Source organism: Pseudorca crassidens, chromosome 11, assembly GCF_039906515.1.
Source record: "Pseudorca crassidens isolate mPseCra1 chromosome 11, mPseCra1.hap1, whole genome shotgun sequence".
Classification (NCBI taxonomy): domain Eukaryota; kingdom Metazoa; phylum Chordata; class Mammalia; order Artiodactyla; family Delphinidae; genus Pseudorca; species Pseudorca crassidens.
The window spans coordinates 80,165,787-80,186,963 of record NC_090306.1 but is presented as its reverse complement, the minus strand read 5'-3'; the positions used below and the strand labels follow the sequence as shown (position 1 = coordinate 80,186,963).

The following is a 21,177-nucleotide window of genomic DNA, read 5'->3' as shown; positions in this document are numbered from 1 at the left end:
TGTCCACACGTCTGTTCTCTACATCTGTGTTTCTTTTCCTGCCCTGCAAATAGGTTCATCTATACGATTTTTCTAGATTCCACATGTATGCGTTAATATTGTTTTGTATTATTAATATGACAAATGTTGGAGTATTGAAGATTTTTTATATATTTAGTATAGGTAATGACACATAGGCGGTTGTATGACAGAGCATTCTTTTAAGTTTCTTTTCAGACAAGCAGTGGCAGTATTCCATTAGAAATCTAAGACACAGCATAATTTCCTCCTAATATGACATTGAGTTAACCCTCTAATTCTATGTCTTTGGTGTATGTCAGCTTTGAGAGAGAGGGAGAGGGGAGGAAGATAGATTTTTTAACGTGTGTGCTTGTTGTTAATAAGTTTCTTATGAGATAAGCATCTCTAACCATAGATTTTTTTCTTTATCAGAGACCTCATTGATCACAAGACTCCTGTGTAGTTACCAATTGCAGTGTTGTTTTTTCCTTTGTGTAGATACATTTTTCCATCAGTATCATTTTCCTTCCATCTTATGGACTTTAACATTTCTTATAGTACAGAAATACTGGTGAGAATTTTTTCAGCTTTTGTATGTATATGTAAGAAATGGTGTTTAAAGGTATTTCAGCTGAGCGTTGAATTCTAGATTGACAGTTTTTTCCCCTAATACTTTAAAGATGTTGCTCTTCTGTCTTCTCACTTATGTGTCACATAAGAAATTTGTTGTTAGCTTTATCTTTGTTCTCTTTATCTAGTGTGTCTTTTTTTCTTGTCAGCTCTTAAGATTTTTCTTTATTGCTTTTCAGTAATTTGACCTGCCTTTGCACATATCTTCATGTTTCTGGTGCTTGAGGTTTAATGAGCTTCTTGAGTCTGTGGGTTTATAGTTTTCATCAAATTTAGAAAAATTTTAGATATTTTATCGCAATATTTTTTTCTGCCTCCTATTTGATTTCCTTTGGGGACTCTGCTAGTAGGCCACTGAAAGTTCTCCCATAACTCACTGATGTTCTGTTTGTTTGTTTATTTTTAAAGATTTATTTTTAAATTTATTTATTTATGGCTGTGTTGGGTCTTAGTTGCAGCACGCAGGATCTTTGTTGAGGCACACGGGATCTTTCATTGCGGCGCAGAGCTCTTGGTTGTGGCATGCAGGCTTCTCTCTAGTTGTGACGTGCAGCTTTTTCTCTTCTTTAGTTGTGGCATGTGGGCTCTGTAGTTTGCGGCATGCAGGCTCTCTAGTTGAGGCGCATGAGCTCAGTAGTTGTGGCGTGTGGGCTCAGTTGCCCCTCAGCATGTGGGATCTTAGTTCCCTGACCAGGGATCAAACCCGTGTCCCCTGCATTTTAAGGCGGATTCTTTTTCACTGGACCACCAGGGGAAATCCCTGTTTATTTATTTTTAATCTTTTTTTGTCTCTTTGTTTCATTTTGGATAGTTTCTGTTGTCATGTCTTTAAGTTCTCTGATCTTTTTTCCTGCGGTGTCTAATCTGCCAGTAATTTTATAGTGCATTTTTCATCTCAGAAATTGTAGTTTTTATCCTGAAGTCCAGTTTTGATTTTTTTCATATTTTCCTTGACATGTTCAATCTTTACTTGTAGCTTTATGTGGAATTCAGTTATAGTAACTATATTAATGTCTTTGCTAATTTTAGCATCTCTGTCACTTCTGGGTTGGTGTTGGTTGGTTGATTTTCTTTTCCTATTTATTGTGGGTAGTATTTTCAGGCTTCTTCACATATCTGCTAAATTAAAAAAAAATTTTTTGTATTTAAGTTTCAGGTGTAGAGCACTATGGTTCAACCTCTGTATACACTAGAGTTACCACCACCACAAGTCTAGTTATCATCCATCGCCATACAGCTGACCCCCTTCATCCATTTTGCTCACCTCCCAACCCCCTTCTTCTCTGGTAACCACTAATCTGTTCTCTGTATCTCTGAGTTTGCTTTTGTTTGTTTGTTCATTGGTGTGTGTGTTTTGATTCCACATATGAATGAAATCATATGGTATTTGTCTTTGTCTGATTTATTTCAGACAAAGAAACTTAGCATCATACTTAGCATCATACCCTCAAGGTCCAACCATGTTTTGAATGGCAGGATTTCATTTTTTTATGGCTGAGTAGTATTTTGTTGTCTGTGTGTGTTTGTGTATGTGTGTGTATGTATAATGTTCTCTTTATCCATTCATCCATCAGTGGGCACTTAGGTTGTTTGCATATCTTGGCTATTGTAAATAATGCTGCAGTGGACATAAGGGTTCATACATCTTTTTGAATTAGTGTTTTCATGTTCTTTAGATAAATACCCAGAAGTGGAATTGCTGGATCATATAGTAGTTCTATTTTTAATTTTTTTAAGGAAGCTCTATACTGTTTTCCATAGTTGCTGCACCAATTTACATTCTCACCAACAGTGTAACAGGGTTCTCTTTGCTCCGTATACTCATCAACCCTCGTTATTCATTGTTCTTTGATAATCACCATTTCTGACAGGTATGAGGTGATATCTCATGGTTTTGATATGCATTTTCCTGATGATTAGTGATGTTGAGCATCTTTTTATGTGCCTGTTAGCCAGCCTTATGTCTTCTTTGGAAAAATGTTTATTCACATTCTCTGCCCATTTTTAAGTTGGGTTGCTTGGTTTTTTCTTGTTGTTGAGTTGTAGATAGGTGATTTGCAAATAACTTCTCCCATTTAGTAAGCTGCCTTTTGTTTTGATTATGGTTTCCTTTGCTGTACAGAAGCTTTTCAGTTTGATGTCTGTTTTTTGCTTTGGTTTCTCTTTCCTTTGAAGTCTGATCCACTGAAACATTGGTAAGATTAATATCAGTAAGGTTGCCACTTATGTTTTCTTCTAGGAATTTTATGGTTTCAGGTCTTGAATTCAAGTCTTTGTTCCATTTTGAGTTAATTTTGTGTATGGTGTAAGATGGTGGTCTAGTTTTTTTATTTTTTTTTTGCATGTGGCTGTCCAGTTTTCACAGTATCATTGACTGAAGAGACTGACTTTTTTCCCAGTATCATTTTTTTTGAATTTTATTTTATTAATTTGTTTATACAGCAGGCTCTAATTAGTTATCCATTTTATACATATTAGTGTATATATGTCAATCCCAATCTCCCAGTTCATTACACTATCACCTCCTCCCGCCACCACTTCCCCCCAGGTGTCCATATGTCTGTTCTCTACATCTGTATCTCAATTTCTGCCTTGCAAACTGGTTCATCTGTACCATTTTTCTAGGTTCTACATATATGCATTAATATATTTGTTTTTCTCTTTCTGACTTACTTCACTCTGTATGACAGTCTCTAGATGCATCCATGTCTCTACAAATGACCCAATTCCGTTCCTTTTTATGGCTGAGTAATATTCCATTGTATATATGTGCCACATTTACTTTATCCATTCATCTGTCAATGGGCATTTAGGTTGCTTCCATGACCTGGCTTTTGTAAATAGTGCTGCAGTGAACATTGGGGTGCATGTGTCTTTTTGAATTATGGTTTTCTCTGGGTATATGCCCAGTAGTGGGATTGCTGGATCATATGGTAAATCTATTTTTAGTTTTTTAAGGAACCTCCATACTGTTCTCCATAGTGGCTGTATCAATTTACATTCCCACCAAGAGTGCAAGAGGGTTCCCTTTTCTCCACACCCCCTCCAGCATTTGTTGTTTGTAGATTTTTTGATGATGCCCATTCTGACTGGTGTGAGGTGATACCTCACTGTAGTTTTGATTTGCATTTCTCTAGTAAGTAGTGATGTTGAGCAGCTTTTCATGTGCTTCTTGGCCATCTGTATGTCTTCTTTGGAGAAATGTCTATTTAGGTCTTCTGCCCATTTTTGGATTGGGTTGTTTGTTTTTTTAATATTGAGCTGCATGAGCTGTTTATATATTTTGGAGATTAATTCTTTGTCCGTTGATTTGTTTGCAAATATTTTCTACCATTCTGAGCGCTGTCTTTCCATCCTATTTGTAGTTTCCTTTGCTGTGTAAAAACTTAAGTTTCATTAGGTCCTATTTGTCTATTTTTGTTTTTATTTCCATTACTCTAGGAGGTGGATCAAAAAAAATCTTGCTGTGATTTATGTCAAAGAGTGTTCTTTCTATGTTTTCCTCTAAGAGTTTTATAGTGTCCAGTCTTACATTTAGGTCTCTAAACCATTTTGAGTTTATTTTTGTATATGGTGTTAGGGACTGTTCTAATTTCATTCTTTTACCTGTAGCTGTCCAGTTTTCCCAGCACCACTTATTGAACAGGCTGTCTTTTCTCCATTGTATATCCTTGCCTCCTTTGTCATAGATTAGTTGACCATAGGTGCATAGATTTATCTCTGGGCTTTCTATCCTGTTCCATTGATCTATATTTCTGTTTTTGTGCCAGTTACCATATTGTCTTGATTACTGTAGCTTTGTAGTATAGTCTGAAGTCAGGGAGTCTGATTCCTCCAGCTCCGTTTTTTTCCCTCAAGACCACTTTGGCTATTCGAGGTCTTTTGTGTCTCCATACAAATTTTAAGAATTTTTGTTCTAGTTTTGTAAAAAATGTCATTGGTAATTTGATAGGGACTGCACTGAATCTGTAGATTGTATTGGGTAGTATAGTCATTTTCACAATATTGATTCTTTCAATCCAGGAACATGGTATATCTCTCCATCTGTTGGTATCATCTTTAATTGCTTTCATCAGTGTCTTATGGTTTTCTGCATACAGGTCTTTTGTCTCCCTAGGTAGGTTTATTCCTAGGTATTTTATTATTTTTGTTGCAATGGTAAATGGGAGTGTTTCCTTCATTTCTCTTTCAGATTTTTCATCATTCGTATATAGGAATGCAAGAGATTTCTGTGCACTAATTTTGTATCCTGCAACTTTACCAGATTCATTGATTAGCTCTAGTAGTTTTCTGGTGGCATCTTTAGGATTCTTTATGTATAGTTTCATGTCATCTGCAAACAGTGACAGTTTTACTTCTTCTTTTCCAAGTTGTATTCCTGTTATTTCTTTTTCTTCTCTGATTGCCATAGCTAGGACTTCCAAAGCTATCTTGAATAATAGTGGCGAGAGTGGACATCCTTATCTTGTTCCTGATCTTAGAGGAAATGCTTTCAGTTTTTCACCATTGAGAATGATGTTTGCTGTGGGTTTGTTGTATATGGCCTTTATTATGTTGAGGTAGGTTCCCTCTGTGCCTACTTTTTGGAGAGTTTTTATCATAAGTGATGTTGAATTTTGTCAAAAGCTTTTTCTGCATCTATTGAGATGATCATATGGTTTTTATTCTTCAGTTTGTTAATATGGTGTATTACATTGATTGATTTGCGTATGTTGAAGAATCCTTGCATCCCTGGGATAAATCTCACTTGATCATGGTGTATGATCCTTTTAATGTGTTGTTGGATTCTGTTTGCTAGTATTTTGTTGAGGATTTTTGCATCTATGTTCATCAGTGATATTGGTCTGTAATTTTCATTTTTTGTAGTATCTTTGTCTGGTTTTAGTATCAGGATGATGGTGGCCTCATAGAATGAGTTTGGGAGTGTTCCTTCCTCTGCAACTTTTTGCAGGAGTTTGAGAAGGATTTGTGTTAGCGCTTCTCTAAATGTTTGATAGAATTCACCTGTGAAGCTATCTGGTCCTGGATTTTTGTTTGTTGGAAGTTTTTTCTTTACATTTTCAATTTCATTACTTGTGATTGGTCTGTTCATATTTTCTATTTCTTCTTGGTTCAGTCTTGGAAGGTTATATCTTTCTAAGAATTTGTCCATTTCTTCCAGGTTGTCCATTTCATTGGCATGGAGTTACTTGTAGTAGTCTCTTAGGATGCTTTGTATTTCTGCGGTGTCTGTTGTAACTTCTCCTTTTTCATTTCTCATTTTATTGATTTGAGTCCTCTCCCTCTTTTTCTTGATGAGTCTGGCTAATGGTTTATCAATTTTATCTTCTCAAAGAAGCAGCTTTTAGTTTTATTGATCTTTGCTATTGTTTTCTTTGTTTCTATTTCATTTATTTCTGCTCTGATCTTTATGATTTCTTTCGTTCTGCTAACTTTGGGTTTTGTTTGTTCTTCTTTCTCTAGTTCCTTTAGGTGTAATGTTAGATTGTTTATTTGAGATGTTTGTTGTTTCTTGTGGTAGAATTGTATTGCTATAAACGTCACTCTTAGAACTGCTTTTGCTGCATCCCATAGGTTTTGGATCGTCATGTTTTCATTGTCATTTGTCTCTAGGTATTTTTTGATTTCCTCTTTGATTTCTTCACTGATCTCTTGGTTATTTTATAACGTATTGTTTAGCCTCCATGTATTTGTGGTTTTTTTTCCCTGTAATTGATTTCTAATCTCATATCGTTGTGGTCAGAAAAGATGCTTGGTAAGATTTCAGTTTTCTTAAATTTACTCAAGTTTGATTTGTGACCCAAGATGTGATCTGTCCTGGAGAATGTTCCATGCACAGTTGAGAAGAAAGTGTAATCTGCTGTTTTTGGATGGAATGTCCTGTAAATATCAATTAAATCTATCTGGTCTTTTGTGTCATTTAAAGCTTGTGTTTCCTTATTAATTTTCTGTTTGGATGATCTGTCCATTGGTGTAAGTGGGGTGTTGAAGTCCCCCACTACTATTGTGTTACTGTCGATTTCCTCTTTTATAGCTGTTAGCAGTTGCCTTATGTATTGAGGTGCTCCTGTGTTGGGTGCATATATATTTATAATTGTTACATCTTCTTCTTGGATTGATCCCTTGATCATTATGTAATGTCCTTCCTTGTCTCTTGTAACATTCTTTGTTTTAAAGTCTATTTTATCTGCTATGAGTATTGCTACTCCAGCTTTCTTTTGATTTCCATTTGCATGGAATATCTTTTTCCATCCCCTCACTTTCAGTCTGTATGTGTCCCTAGGTCTGAAGTGGGTCTCTTGTAGACAGCATATATATGGGTTTTGTTTTTGTATCCATTCAGAGAGCCTGTGTCTTTTGGTTGGAGCATTTAATCCATTAACGTTTAAGGGAATTATCAATATGGTTATTCCTATGACCATTTTCTTAATTGTTTTGTGTTTGTTTTTGTAGGTCCTTTTCTTCTCTTGTGTTTCTCACTTAGAGAAGTTCCTTTAGCATTTGTACAGCTGGTTTGGTGGTGCTGAATTCTCTTAGCTTTTGCTTGTCTGTAAAGCTTTTGATTTCTCCATCAAATTTGAATGAGATCCTTGCTGGGTAGAGTAATCTTGGTTGTAGGTTCTTCCCTTTCATCACTTTAAATATGTCATGCCACTCCCTTCTGGCTTGTAAAGTTTCTGCTGAGAAATCAGCTGTTAACCTTATGGGAGTTCCCTTGTATGTTGTCATTTTTCCCTTGCTGCTTTCAGTAATTTTTCTTTGTCTTTAATTTTTGCCAGTTTGATTACTATGTGTCTCAGTGTGTTTCTCCTCGGGTTTATCCTGTCTGGTACTCTCTGTGCTTCCTAGACTTGCATGGCTATTTCCTTTCCCATGTTAGGGAAGTTTTCAACTATAATCTCTACAGATATTTTTTTGGGTCCTTTCTCTCTCTCTTCTCCTTCTGGGACCCCTATAATGTGAACGTTGTTGTGTTTAATATTGTCCCAGAGGTCTCTTAGGCTGTCTTCATTGCTTTTCATTCTTTATTCTGTTCTGCAGGAGTGAATTTCACCATTCTGTCTTCCAGCTCACTTAATCCCTTCTTCTGCTTCAGTTATTCTGCTATTGATTCCTTCTAGTGTATTTTTCATTTCAGTTACTGTATTGTTTATTTGTTTGTTTGTTCTTTAATTCTTTTAGGTCTTTGTTAAACATTTCTTGCATCTTCTTCATCTTTGCCTCCTTCCTTTTTCCAGGGTCCTGGTTCAGCTTCACTGTCATTATTCTGAATTCTTTTTCTGGAAGGCTGCCTATCTCCACTTCATTTAGTTGTTTTTCTGGGGTTTTATCTTGTTCCTTCATCTGGTACATAGCCCTCTGCCTTTTCAGCTTGTCTGTCTTTCTGTGAATGTGGTTTTTGTTCCACAGGCCGCAGGATTGTAGTTCTTCTTGCTTCTGTTGTCTGCTCTCTGGTGGATGAGGCTATCTAAGAGGCTTGTGCAAGTTTCCTGATGGGAGGGACTGGTGGCGGGTAGAGCTGGGTGTTGCTCTGGTGGGCAGAGCTCAGTAAAACTGTAATCCACTTGTCTGCTGATGGGTAGGGCTGGGTTCCCTCCCTGTTGGTTGTTTGGCCTGAGGCATCCCAACACTGGAGCCTACCTGGACTTTTTGGTGGGGCTAATGGCGAACTCTGGGAGGGCTCAAGCCAAGGAGTACTTCCCAGAACTTCTGCTACCCAGTGTCCTTGTCCTCACAGTGAGACACAGCCACTCCCCGCCTCTGCAGGAGACCCTCCAACACTAGCAGGTAGGTCTGGTTCAGTCTCCTATGGTGTCACTGCTCCTTCCCCTGGATCCCGATGTGCACACTACTTTGTGTGTGCCCTCCAAGAGTGGACTCTCTTTTTCCCCAAGTCCTGTCAAAGTCCTGCAATCAAATCCCACTAGCCTTCAAAGTCTGATTCTCTGGGAATTCCTCCTCCCATTGACAGACTCCCGGGTTGGGAAGCCTGACATGGAGCTCAGAACCTTCACTCCAGCGGGTGGGCTTCTGTGGTATAAGTGTTCTCCAGTTTGTGAGTCACCCACCCAGCAGTTACGGGATTTGATTTTATTGTGATTGCACCCCTCCTACCGTCTCATTGAGGCTTCTCCTTTGTCTTTGGATGTGGGGTATCATTTTTGGTGAGTTCCAGTGTCTACCTGTTGATGATTGTTCAACAGTTAGTTGTGATTTCGGTGCTCTCGCAAGAGGGAGTGAGCGCACGTCCTGCTGCTCCACCATCTTGAACCAGTCTCCTCCCCAATATCATTTATTGAAGAGGCTGTTTCAGGCCTTGAATTCCAGTCTGTAATCCATTTTGAGTTAATTTGTATATGGTGTAAGATAGTCGTCTAGTTTTATTTTTTTGCATGTGGTGGTCCAGTTTTCCCACCAGTATCACTTATTGAAGAGACTGTCCTTTCTGCAGTGTATTTCTTTCTTTTGTCATAGATTAAATGTCCATATATGCATGGGCTTTTTTCTGGGCTCTCTATATTCTGTTCCATTGATCTATGTGTCTGTTTTTGTGCCGGTATCATACTGTTTTGATTACTATAGCTGTGTAGTATAGTTTGAAATCATGGAGTGTGATACTGCCAGCTTTGTTCTTATTTCTCAAGATAGTTTTGGCTATTCAGAGTCTTTTGTCATTCCATGCAAACTTTAGAATTATTTCTTCTGGTTCTGTGAAATCTGCCACTGGCATTTTGTAGGGATTGCACTGAATCTGTAGATTGCTTTGGGTAGTATGCATATTTTAACAATATTCTTCCAATCCATGAGCAAGGAATATTTTTCCATTTTTTGAGTATCTTCAGTTTTTTTCATCTGTGTCTTATAGTTTTCAGTGTACAGTTTTTCCCGTCCTTGGTCAAATTTATTCTTAGGTCTTTTATGCCTGGTAAATATTTATTGGATGCTAGACATTGTGAATTTTACTTTGGTGAGTGCTAGATATTTTTGTATTCTGGTAAATATTCTTAAGCTTTGTTCTGGGACACAGTTCCTTGGAAACAGTTTTATCATTCTGAGTCTTGCTTTTAGGATTTGTTAAGTGAGAACAGATTAGTGTTTAGTGCTAATTATTCCCACTACTGAGAGCCTTCTGAGTACTCTACTCGTATCTCTCTGGAATGAAGTTTTAAGTCTGGCTTTTGGGAAAAGGAACTCTGTGAGAGCTCTAAATACTCATCCCTCTAATCCTTTCAGGTGGTCCTTTGCCATGGCCAGGAAGCTTTTGCAAAGCTCACCTTCTGTGTTTTCTGTTTCTTAGGGATCTTCCTTGCTTCATTATGTCCAATGTCTTGAAAACCATCGTGGTTTTTTTTGTTCAGTCTTTTGTTTGTTTCAGGCAGGAGGGTAAACCTGGTCTCTATGCCATCTGCTGGCAGTGGAAGCACTTTTTTTTTTTTTTTTTTTTTTGCGGTATGCGGGCCTCTCACTGTTGTGGCCTCTCCCGTTGTGGAGCACAGGCTCCGGACGCGCAAGCTCAGCGGCCATGGCTCACGGACGCAGCCACTCCGCGGCATGTGGGATCTTCCCGGACCGGGGCATGAACCCGTGTCCCCTTCATTGGCAGGCAGACTCTGAACCGCTGCGCCACCAGGGAAGCCCAGCACTTTTATTTTTAATTAAAATATTTTAATTAATTATGGAAATCTCAAACAAGTACAGAAGTATAGTGAGTGGTACGATGCATCCCCACATACCCATCACCCAGCATCAGTAATTACCATCTCTGAGCCAGTCTTGTTTTATCTTCTAACACTTCTGCCTCTGTCTCTCAACCCCTCTGGATTATTTTGAAGCAAATCATATCATCTCAACCCTAAATATTTTAGTATACATCTCTATTATATACCAAAGCAGTTCCTCAAAAGTGTTTCCACAATACCATTTACATACCTAAAGTACTTATTTCTTTGAACCTCTTAGTGTTGTGTCTTTGTTCACGTATTCCTAATTTTCTCACAGTTTTGCTTGTTTGTTGTTATTTTTAAAGTTGGTTTGTTTGAAAAAGCATCCAAATAACATTTACTTATTCTTTTTTAATTACCATTCCTTCTCACTTTGGACTTGAAATTATTATAGACTCTTGACATCATAAACCATAACAACAGGATCTTTCCATCTGGTTTCTTTAGCCCCATTCACTGCCTCTCCTTCCCATAGCCACCAGTTCTCTCCCACCAAAACTTTTGATTCATCTTGCTTCTTCCTAAAATATACATATGGTAATGCTTATTCACCTTCAGTGAATAAGCAAGGTACAGAAAAATGTGTATGGTATGCCTTTCTTTATAGAAAAATTAGAAGTAGTATATATGCTTATATATCTGTGTACTGCTTCAAGAAGAGTACATAAATTATTGACAGTGGTTGCTTCCTAAGAGGGAAACTAGATGACTGAAGTGAGAAGACTTAGTTTTTTAATATTATATTTTATTTTGTTTGAATTATTTTATTTATGTAATTTATTCATTTTAAGTAAAAGGAAAAAATTTTAAATACTGAGTAAATTATAAGAATATGAACTTGGTGTTCAGGAAGCTTCCACTATGTGGCTCCCACCTCTTTTCCTTTTGTTTCCAGCCAGGATGCAGCTCTCCAAGGTGGCGTTTAATGGAAGTGCGTCAGCATGGCCTTGGTGTCACAGAGTCTAGAGATTACTACCAACATTAACACAGGGGCGCAGGATTCTAAATTTTCTGTAGTGCTTAGGGTGGTTCTACCTAAAATGCCTTTAGGTCACCTTTGAGGATCATTTTTCTCCCCAGGGAATTTAATATTTTATCCATTCTTCGGTTTTGGGTTCTACCTAAGCTTTAGTTTTCCCATTCCTTTGATGTGCCATTCTTTCTGTCCTAAATATCTTTTTTGTTCATCTTTACCTTTCTGGTAAGCCTGTATTGCCTATTTTTATAGGTATTCGTATGTATAAATTATTTTTCACTTGAAAGTGTGAACTTTTTATGGGGAGAGATATACTTCCTTTGAGGTTCTGTAATCTTTAGCAAGTTTGACTCTGTGTGTTTCAGTTTTGATAAAAAGGGGTATGATAATGTAGCTATATTCTGGATTGTTGTAGGGATTAAATAAATTAATGCATGTAAGGAATTTAGAACAGTATGTTATGTAAATTATAGTATGTTGCACAATGCTTTACATATAGTAGGCATTCATTCAGTAAAGTTTTTCGAATATTTGGAGTATTGATGAATAAACAAATAAATATTATTCTTAGTTTTCAGAGATTAATGTAAATACAAACTAGGTCTTTTTTTTTTTTTTTTTTTACAACTAGTATTCATTAATTAATTGATTCAAGGAATAATCGAGTGTTTCCTTTGTGCTAGGCAGTAGTGCGAGGTTTTGGGAACACATGATGACTAAAGACTAACTGTGTGTTCTTTTAAGGAGCTTACGTAAATACTTATTGAAATGTGAGTTCTATAAGAGTATAACATGGAGGAGCCTAAAGTAATTTTGCTGGTAAATATCAGCTTTCTCTGATTGAAAATAAGTCTGAAGAATTTCCTGTGGTATACCAAATTGTTATACCTTTATTTTGCTTGCTTTAGAAAATAGAATCAGCCACTGTATCCAACATGATAATCTTAGCTGCCAACATAGTTTTTCCTATTAATAACAATAATAATAATCAGTAATTGTCTTTACCTCATGTTAATGGAATTTTGGACATCTCTGAGAGCTTGAAATTGAGTTTCTTTGTTTCAAATGATGGTTCTATTTATATAATGGTTATTGTAAAATTAGGTATATCATGAAATTTCTATTAGTTTAATTTCATTGTCATAATTAGGAGAGAAGCTTTGAAATTTGTCTGATTCTTCAATTTAATATTTGTGATTTCATATTTAGAATTGTTTTCTATTTCTCTACGTATTAGGTATTAAGTCCACAGAAGTTGGAATTGTTACGAGCTGAAATACAACAAGAACTAGAAACTCCAATGAGAGAATGTTTTAGGCATCTGGATGAAGTAAGTAATTTGTATAGAAGGGCTGTGCATTTATCTACATGTGACTGTGAAAGGCTTGAGGAAAAGCATCATTCTCCTACTCAGAAGCCCTGCAACAGCTTCCGTTCTTACTCAGAGTCCTTATAGCAGCCTTTAAGACTGCACACGATCAGATCCCATTCTTGTGTCCACATTTGGCCTTCTTGGTGTTTCTTTGGCACTTCAGAAACGGTGCAGTTCAAGTCTTTGCCCTAGCTGTTATTCCTGCCACATATCTCTTGGCTAATTTTCTCATCTTTTTCAAGTCTGCTGAAATTTCACCTTTCCAGTAGGGCCTACTTTGACCAACCCCTGCCTCCTTTTAATATTGCAACTTGCCTTTCCTGTCACTCTTTAGACTTTTGGATACCCATTTACCCTGCTCTACTTTTTATTTTTCTCTAGTATTTATAATCTTCTAATATGCTATATAATATTTATTGTGCTTATTTTTAAAATTTTCCCTTTTACAACTGCTAGAATGTAAGTTGTATGAAAGGAGGAACCTTTATCTGGTTTTGTTCACTGTTAGAGTCCACGTTCCTAAAACACTTCCTAGCATACAACAGGTTCTCAATTAATGTTTTCTGAATGAAAGAATGAATTTCATGCAGCCTCAGAAAAGTAAAAATTTGTTAGTTTTTCTTCAGATTGAGATCAATCTCCTCATATGAAATGTTGGTATGATGTGACTGAATGTTTAATAAAGGGAACAGGAAGAGATGACAGATATTGACTATATTATGTACTATCCTAGACATTTTATACGTTATCTTATTTAATAAACATACTGGGCCTTATACATACAAATGAATATTGTCCCCCTCAAAATGGTCCCCTTTGGAAAGTTGTAGACTAGTGATGCTGTCATTGCACAAAACAGTTGTGGGAATTCTCTTTTATAAATGATTTTCTGGCTTGATAAAGTCATCTTTTCAATATCATCCTGATGGGTAACCAGAGCATTATGGTTTAGGAGTAGATTTGATTTTGGATTATAAAAAATTACTTAAATCTGAGGTAGGTGATCAAGTTAAGTAAAAGCATGTTTTTTTTTTTTTAAAAAAAGTATGTTTCTGATAAAATCACAAAACCCACTTTCTTGGTTTGTAAACAGGCTTAGAAATCTTTCAACTAAAGATATATAGTGAGCTGAGTATTTTAGGAGGCATGCTTTCCTTATTAATTCCCTGATGTATGTTGGAATAGTGTCTCCATCTTCCTGCTCTGTTACCTGAGTTTTTATTGAGATTCAGAATGCCAGCAGCTTTTGAAGTGTTAGGAAGCAGAATTTTAGAGCATAGGCATTGCATGTGTTCTTGGTTAGTGAGGAGAGTTGGTGCTACATATATACTTCAGACTAGTGTGTTGAATTGGACTATCATTGTAATATTTGACTGAACCTTGAGTTACTGTACTAAACATTCAAATAATCATTTACCTACTTAGAATTCATCCTTTTTGACTTCTAAGGGGGTATTTTATATTTTATTACAGAATTTTAAAAATCTATTTTGAAAGGTGTGCTACATTTTTAAATATTATTTTATTAAGCCCAGAGGTCAAAAGTTTTGACATGCTAATACATTTTTATTATTAGAATCAGTGAGGAAATAAGATTAATTGAAGGGTAATTTGTTTTACTGATACCTTTTCAGGAGTGTGCTAGTTCTGTTTGTAGCATTCTTGTCATGAGAACTTTTCCAAGATTTGTTTATACTTCTGTTAAGCTTAATTTTTTACTTTTAGAATGGCTCTTAGTATAAAACAATTTAAAATTTTTGAAAAGGTGATTTTTGAAGTGAGTACAAATTTCATTTATAAATTTGTGATAAATTACAATCTTCTTTTAATTTAGGAAGTAGAAAAGTATAGAGCTGAATATAATAAACTTCGCTATGAGCATACATTTCTCAAATCAGAATTTGAACACCAGAAAGAAGAATGTGCACGTATTTTAGAAGAAGAAAAAATAAAATATGAATCAGAGGTGAGTGACTGATTATACTAGTTTAGTCTTTATCCTGCTAGTCAATAAAATTTTATGATTTTATATTTTTTGTGAATCTCAACCTAAAGTTGATTGCATAATTGTTTTATTAATTAATGGTTAAGTATTTGTCATGATTTTCATCTGCTCTATAGCAACATTTTTCTGGTGAATGTTCTTTTTGGACTGTTAAAAGAGGAAAAGATGAAGAAAATTTATTTTGCCCCAGTCAGTGGAGATAGATAGCAGAGACAGACTTCTCTTTGCAAATACAGTTTGTCTGTGTGATTGCTTATTTAGCACTGTCCCCCTCTACTTATTGGAATCAAACCATGTTCAGGAGAGCTCTGGCTGTCAGCCCATGCTCCTTGTTTCCACTGATACAAACAAGGGGTTTATACATTAGGGTGTGCCCATCACCATCACTTCGTTCTTTCTGGCATCTACAACTGCAACATTCTGTCTCTGATGCCTATAGCCTAAACCCCTATTCTCTATCTATTAAGTTTGGCAGCCTCTCTTCTCATTTTGTCGTTTGTCTCCTAATTTTGCCAAAAACGAGGTTTGTGTCTCTTATTCTTCATGTTGCTTTTAGGTGATTTTTCAGGATGGAAAGAGAGAAATATCAGTTTTATGTTGCTATATTCAAATAAGAAATCTAATGCTAGTTGAATTTATTAAAAAATAGCTTGTTGTCCATACTTACATGAAGCATTCTATGTACAAACACATCTTCATAATACATTTATTGCATTGACTTTATTTGTAATTAAGAGCTAAAATATATTCTCCTTCCTTTACCAATTACTAATTGGATCAGACTGATTTCTTCTTATCAGTGAGCAAATTCCTCCATGATTGTTTGAAAAGTAAGAAGTTGAATGAGCTTTGGATCATTTGAGTCCATTAAGAATTTGGTACCAAAAAACTATAAATAATTATAGTCTTTTTCATTAAAAAAATTATTTATTTTTTTTTACATATGATCTCATGTCTATTATGGTCAGTGATATGGAGCAGGACCGTCTTATTTTCTCCATTTTAAATGGCGACACTGAAGCACGAGATAAGTGACTTGCCCAAAGTCTCACAGAAACTCAGCAGCCAAGTTAACAGTAGAGCTCAGGTACCCCAACTCCTACCCAGAGTTTTAAGTTTCAAATTATTAATGATTTGAGGTTGCCATGCTAATTAGGGGCCATCTAACCACTGTAATATTGTAGAGAGATCAATTGATTTATATTATGTAAGATTTTGAAAGATTTTGAGTCTGTAATTATGATAGACTTAAAGGAACTACATATAAAAATTCTCCTGTGGAAAAAAAAGAATGATAAAAAGATTTCCAACCTAAAATGTAGGTTTAGTATATTGAAGAGTAACTACTGAGGCTGAAGATAGTGATGCTTTATTTTATACTTTGCTTTTAAAGTCTAATGTTGATGTTTATCTGGTAATGATTATTTGTATTCTGTAGTTTCTAGTTTTATTGTGTTTTTAAAGAATGAAACCTGCATCTGAAACCTGATGCCTATTCTGTTTTTCACCCATGAAAGACCAAATGATATTCATTAAAAATTTTAAGGTGCCAGTGGCATCTTAAATAATTTTCTAATTGGAATGTCTTATGACATTCTTAGAAATCTGGAGATAAACGGCTAGCTAAGAAGCTATGATTAGTAAAGGCTAGAAAAGTAAAACTTTCTAATAAGACTGAAGTTCTCGTATGAGTGTGTTTCATGTTTGATAATTGCAGTCATCGTTGCTTTTGTTGTGGTCATCCATTTACAATGCTTGGTGTCAGCTTATCTCTTGTAAAAATAAAATACAGTGTGTGTGTGAGTTGTGGGGGGAAAAAAAGACTGAAGTTTTCTCCTTTCTACTTCCTAGTTGATTATGCAGGAGTAATATTAATTAGTGGATAATTGGGTGTCTGCTTTCATTCCATCACTTATCTTTACACTCCAGTTTCTCTTTACAGTTAAAGTAAAAACCAGTGAGATGATGTGGACACAAAACAGCAGTAAAACTTCAAAGTAAAGCCTACTCTTGCCATCTATCAACTTTACAATTTTAACTGGTATAAAATATATTAGCTTGGTGTATTAAAAATAATTGGATTTTCTTGCATTAATTAAGGAATCACACAATACTGTACATTTTCACTTCTACAGATAAAAGAAATAACTGAATATTCTTTAGTGTTTTGTTTCATAGGGGAATACTTGAGGAAGATTTTGTCAGTGTTTTCCTGAGGAGCACTCTAGGAATTCACATGTCCCTCATGATATTTTGAAGTTTAAAAAGTATATGAAAGAAGATATCTTTATGAAAAAGATAATGGCATGATTTCTCAGTGCATTTGACTGTATACAGATGAAATTCTGAAGTTACATATATAGTTGTTATTTGGAAGTGCTACTAGTGTGTTTATATTTTATTAGGACTCTGATTTTATATTTTTCTGCAAATAGTAATGAAGAGCAGTACAAAGAGTTTTAGGTACAGATGATTGTAATGTAGCCTGAATGAGTGAAAGAGTAATCCAGTGGAGATACTAAGATCTTGAGAGAGGGCAGTGAGCACTGCATCATATGAAGACCTGTCAGTGACACAGTACATAGTGACAGGTCTCCGAGATTATTCCATCATGCTTTCCAAACTGGCTGAGCTCTACCTTGGCTTGTATGGGGCTGGTGAGAAGCCAACTTTCCTATGGCAAAGAAGGAGAACTTCTTTGGGTCCCTGTTACCACATGCTGTTTTTTCATTATAGCACTGGTAGCACAGAACTTGATAATGCGCTCCTTCTTTGGGTCCTTATCCTGACATGTATGTCGGTAGACATCATGAAATCTCTCAAAACACTTCTTTTTTGTTCTGATAGGTTTTGAAGTTCTATCTGGAGTTCTGCTTTAGGTCCCGGTGGGTTCCGTTATCTGAAATATTCCAAGTTCTCTAACTTACACCCTTCTCAGATTACTCTGAACTATTGATACATTACAATAGATAAAAGTCTCCCAAATTAAAATTAAATTACTTCACAGTTGGAATTCTCTGGAATTGATTTTAGCAAACTTTTAAGAAGGGCTTTGTGAAATTTTACTCATTAAACTTTTCTGTGAAAGCAGTTTTGAATATCTCAAAAACTTAACTTTTTGCCTGTAAAATTTTAAACATTTCAGATGTTCATTTAGCATGACATGGGGAACGGACTTAACTTCTCTGTGCATCAGTGTCCTCATCTATAAAATGGTGTTGTCAGTAGTATCTATCTCATGGAGTTGTTTTGAGGATTTAATAAATTAATGTGTGTAAAGTGCTTAGACCACACATAGTAAGCCTTCAATAAATGGTAGTTGCTATTATCATTATTTAAAGTTCCACGTGCTCAGATTTCTTGAGTATATGATCTTGTCCTTTACTTGAGCATGTTAGAGTTTTCAGTGTCAGGTCTGCACTTAGATCCTCTAAGTATTTTGAGGGCACATATCTCATTACAGTGCCTGCATCCCCCATCTTCATCTCACCATCATTCTGACTGCTCTGCTTTCAGGTGCTCTCTGCCCTAGCTTTTCCTATCAGTCACAGTTAGTTATCTTTTACTACACTCATGACCTCTCGGGGCCTGAAAAAGGCATGTGTTTATTATCCCTATTCTCTTGTTCAGTTTGAGTAGAATTCTTCTAAAGACACTGAACATCACCTCATTTCCCAACAGTTCTTGCATCCCATCGTCTGATCTTTCCATATTTATGTCTGGAGGCAAATACATAGTCATGGGGAGAAAGTTCTTAGTACTGTCTTTCTCTTACTAGGAGAAAGTAAGGAGTTTAAGGAAAGGAGATGTTATCTTCCAAAATTAGATTAAAATATGAACTTAAATCTGTAAATAATTTAAGTGCTACCTTCTTCTTAGTGTAAATAAATGAGAAAATGGTTTTGTTTTCCATCATTGATATAGGAAAAATCAATTCTAATACATATAGGGGAAAAGGGGAAACTTGGAATAATAGGAATATAAAAAGGTAAGCTAACTTGACTTTAGAAACAAAGATCAGGGAACTTGAAATTTCATGTGCCAAATGTTTACCATAATGCCTGACAAATAGTAAACATTCAAATTAATGGTATTATCACTATTAGTACCTGACAGCATTAATCATAGTACTAATTTTCATAATAAATATAGTAGATATTTTTAAATAGATTTCATATTTGTAAGTGAGAAGCTACAGAAGTTGAAGAAGTGAAAGAAAACAAATTTGTATTTAATTTACTGGGAGAAGCACTTTATTATTCTTGGAATTTTGTCAGCAACCCTAGAGATTAGATAATCATTATTCCCATTTTATAAATGAGAAAACGCTCATGAAGCACTGAGAGACTGGTTCAAGGTTGGACAGCTAGTAGGTGGTAGAGCCAGGAATCAAATCTAGGTAGTCTGGGGGTTTCTGCTTCTGGCCATCGTAGAGTTTTAGGGACTGAATTTAACTTAAGGTGCTGACTAAAAACTGGGACAAAATATAGGAAGCTGTGGTTTTCAGACACTAGAAAACAGGTAGTACGTACTAGGCAGTGATCCCTAAAAGAAGGAAACAAATAAAATGAGCTCTGAGAGATTGCCTCATCTTATGTCCACCAGAGTGGAAAGGCCACCTAATGCATGGTGCATTGCATAGAAGACTCAGAAGGATTTTATCTCAGTAGTAGGGCCAAATTAGCCCCACAATAGTGGCTACTCTGGTTCTGCCTAACAAGTGTAAAAGAAAGATTTGAAAGGATCAGACTATTCCTAAGTAACTTAACTGAATAATAGAACAAAGATTTAAACGTACCTAAAGGAATACAAAAGAACCTAACATTAAAATGAAATAAAATAAAAATAAAATTCAGAATGTCTGACATCCAGGATAAAAGGACTGGGTTCATAGTTGTATTCTACCAAACATTTAAGGAAGAAATTATATCCCGTCTTTACAATTTCTTTCTAAAGATAGAATCAGAAGGAATCTTCTTAATTCAGTCCATGAAGCCAGCATTACCCTAATACCTAATCCAAACAAAGACGTTACAAGAAGACTATAGACCAAACTCTCCCATGAACAAAGATGCAAGAATCCTCGATGCCACGTCGTTAGATCCCACATGCCGTGGAGCAGCTAAGCCCATGTGCCACAACTCCTGAGCCTGTGCTCTAGAGCCTGGGAGCCACAACTACTGGAGCCCGTGCTCCGTAACAAGAGAAGCCACCAAAATGAGAAGCCCGCACACCGCAGCGAAGAGTAGCCCCCACTCACCACAGCTAGAGCAAGCCCATGTGCAGCGACGAAGGCCCAATGCAGCCAAAAATAAGTAAAATAAAATAAATTAAAAAAATAATAAAGAATCCTCAGCAAAATATTAGCAAATTGAAATCAACAATGTATAAAAATAATAATGCATCATGAACAAGTAGGATTTATTTCAGGCGTTCAAAGCTGGTTCAACATTAGAAAATGAACTAATGTAATTCATCACATCAGTAGGCCAAAGAAGAAAAATCACATCATCATATCAATAGATACAGAAAAAGTTGTTGATAAAAGCCAACACCCATTCATGATAAAACTGTCAGCAAACTAGGACTAGAGGGGAGCTACCTCAACTTGATAAAGAACATCTATAAAAAAAAGTACAACTAACGTCATACTTAGTGGTGTGAAACCAGAAGCTGTCCCACTAAAATCAGGGAACAAGGCAAGGATGTTCCCTCTTACCACTCCTTTTCAGTATTGTACTGGAGTCTTAGCTAATACAATAAGACAAGAAAAGGAAATAAAAGACATACAAATTTGGAAGGAAGAAATAGAGCTGTCTTTGCTTACAGATACATGATTGTGCAGAAAATCTGAAACAATCAATAAAAAACTCCTGGAACTAATGCAGCTTTTACAGTGGAGTTGCAGGATACAAGGTTAATATACAAATGGCAGTCACTTTCCTATATGACAGTAATCAACAAGTGGAATCTGAAATTTAAAACATCATTTACATTAGCACCCCCTCCAAATGAAATACTTAAAAAAATATGTAGAAGATCTAAATGAAGATCTGATGAACATAATCAAAGGATGAATAGAGTGGTATTTCACCTTCATGGAGAGGAAGACTTAATGTTGCCAAGATGTCTGTGCTTCCCAGCTTAATCTGTAGATTAAGTACAATCCCAGTCAAAACCCCAGCAAGTTTTGTGGATATTGACAAACTGATTCTAAAGCTTATAGAGAGCGGCAAAAGACCCAGAATAGCCAGCACAATACTGAAGAACAAAGTTGAAGGACTGACTATAAAGCTATGGTAATCAAGACAATGTGCTGTTGGCAAAAGAACAGACAAACGGATTAATAGAACAGACCAGAGAGTTGAGAAATAGACCCATAGAAATAGCATCATCTGTTCTTTGACAGAGGAGAAAAGGCAGAGTAGAGAAAAATTATCTTTTCAACAAATGATGCTAAAACAACTAGACA

At 35.9% G+C, this 21,177-nt stretch overlaps 1 protein-coding gene across 6 annotated transcripts in view; it reads left to right on the top strand.

Annotated features, from left to right (window-relative positions):
• Positions 1–21,177, top strand: part of CEP83 (centrosomal protein 83) — a 117,879-nt gene that overhangs the window by 53,194 nt on the left and 43,508 nt on the right. For all 6 annotated transcript variants that reach the window (XR_010932529.1, XM_067697559.1, XM_067697558.1 and 3 more), the window contains 2 exons: positions 12,566–12,658; positions 14,535–14,666. Coding sequence is in view for 5 of the 6 variants with exons in the window: in XM_067697559.1 (XP_067553660.1) it covers positions 12,566–12,658; positions 14,535–14,666 (225 nt within the window). In the remaining variant the exon portion in view is untranslated. The remainder of the gene's footprint in view (positions 1–12,565; positions 12,659–14,534; positions 14,667–21,177) is intronic.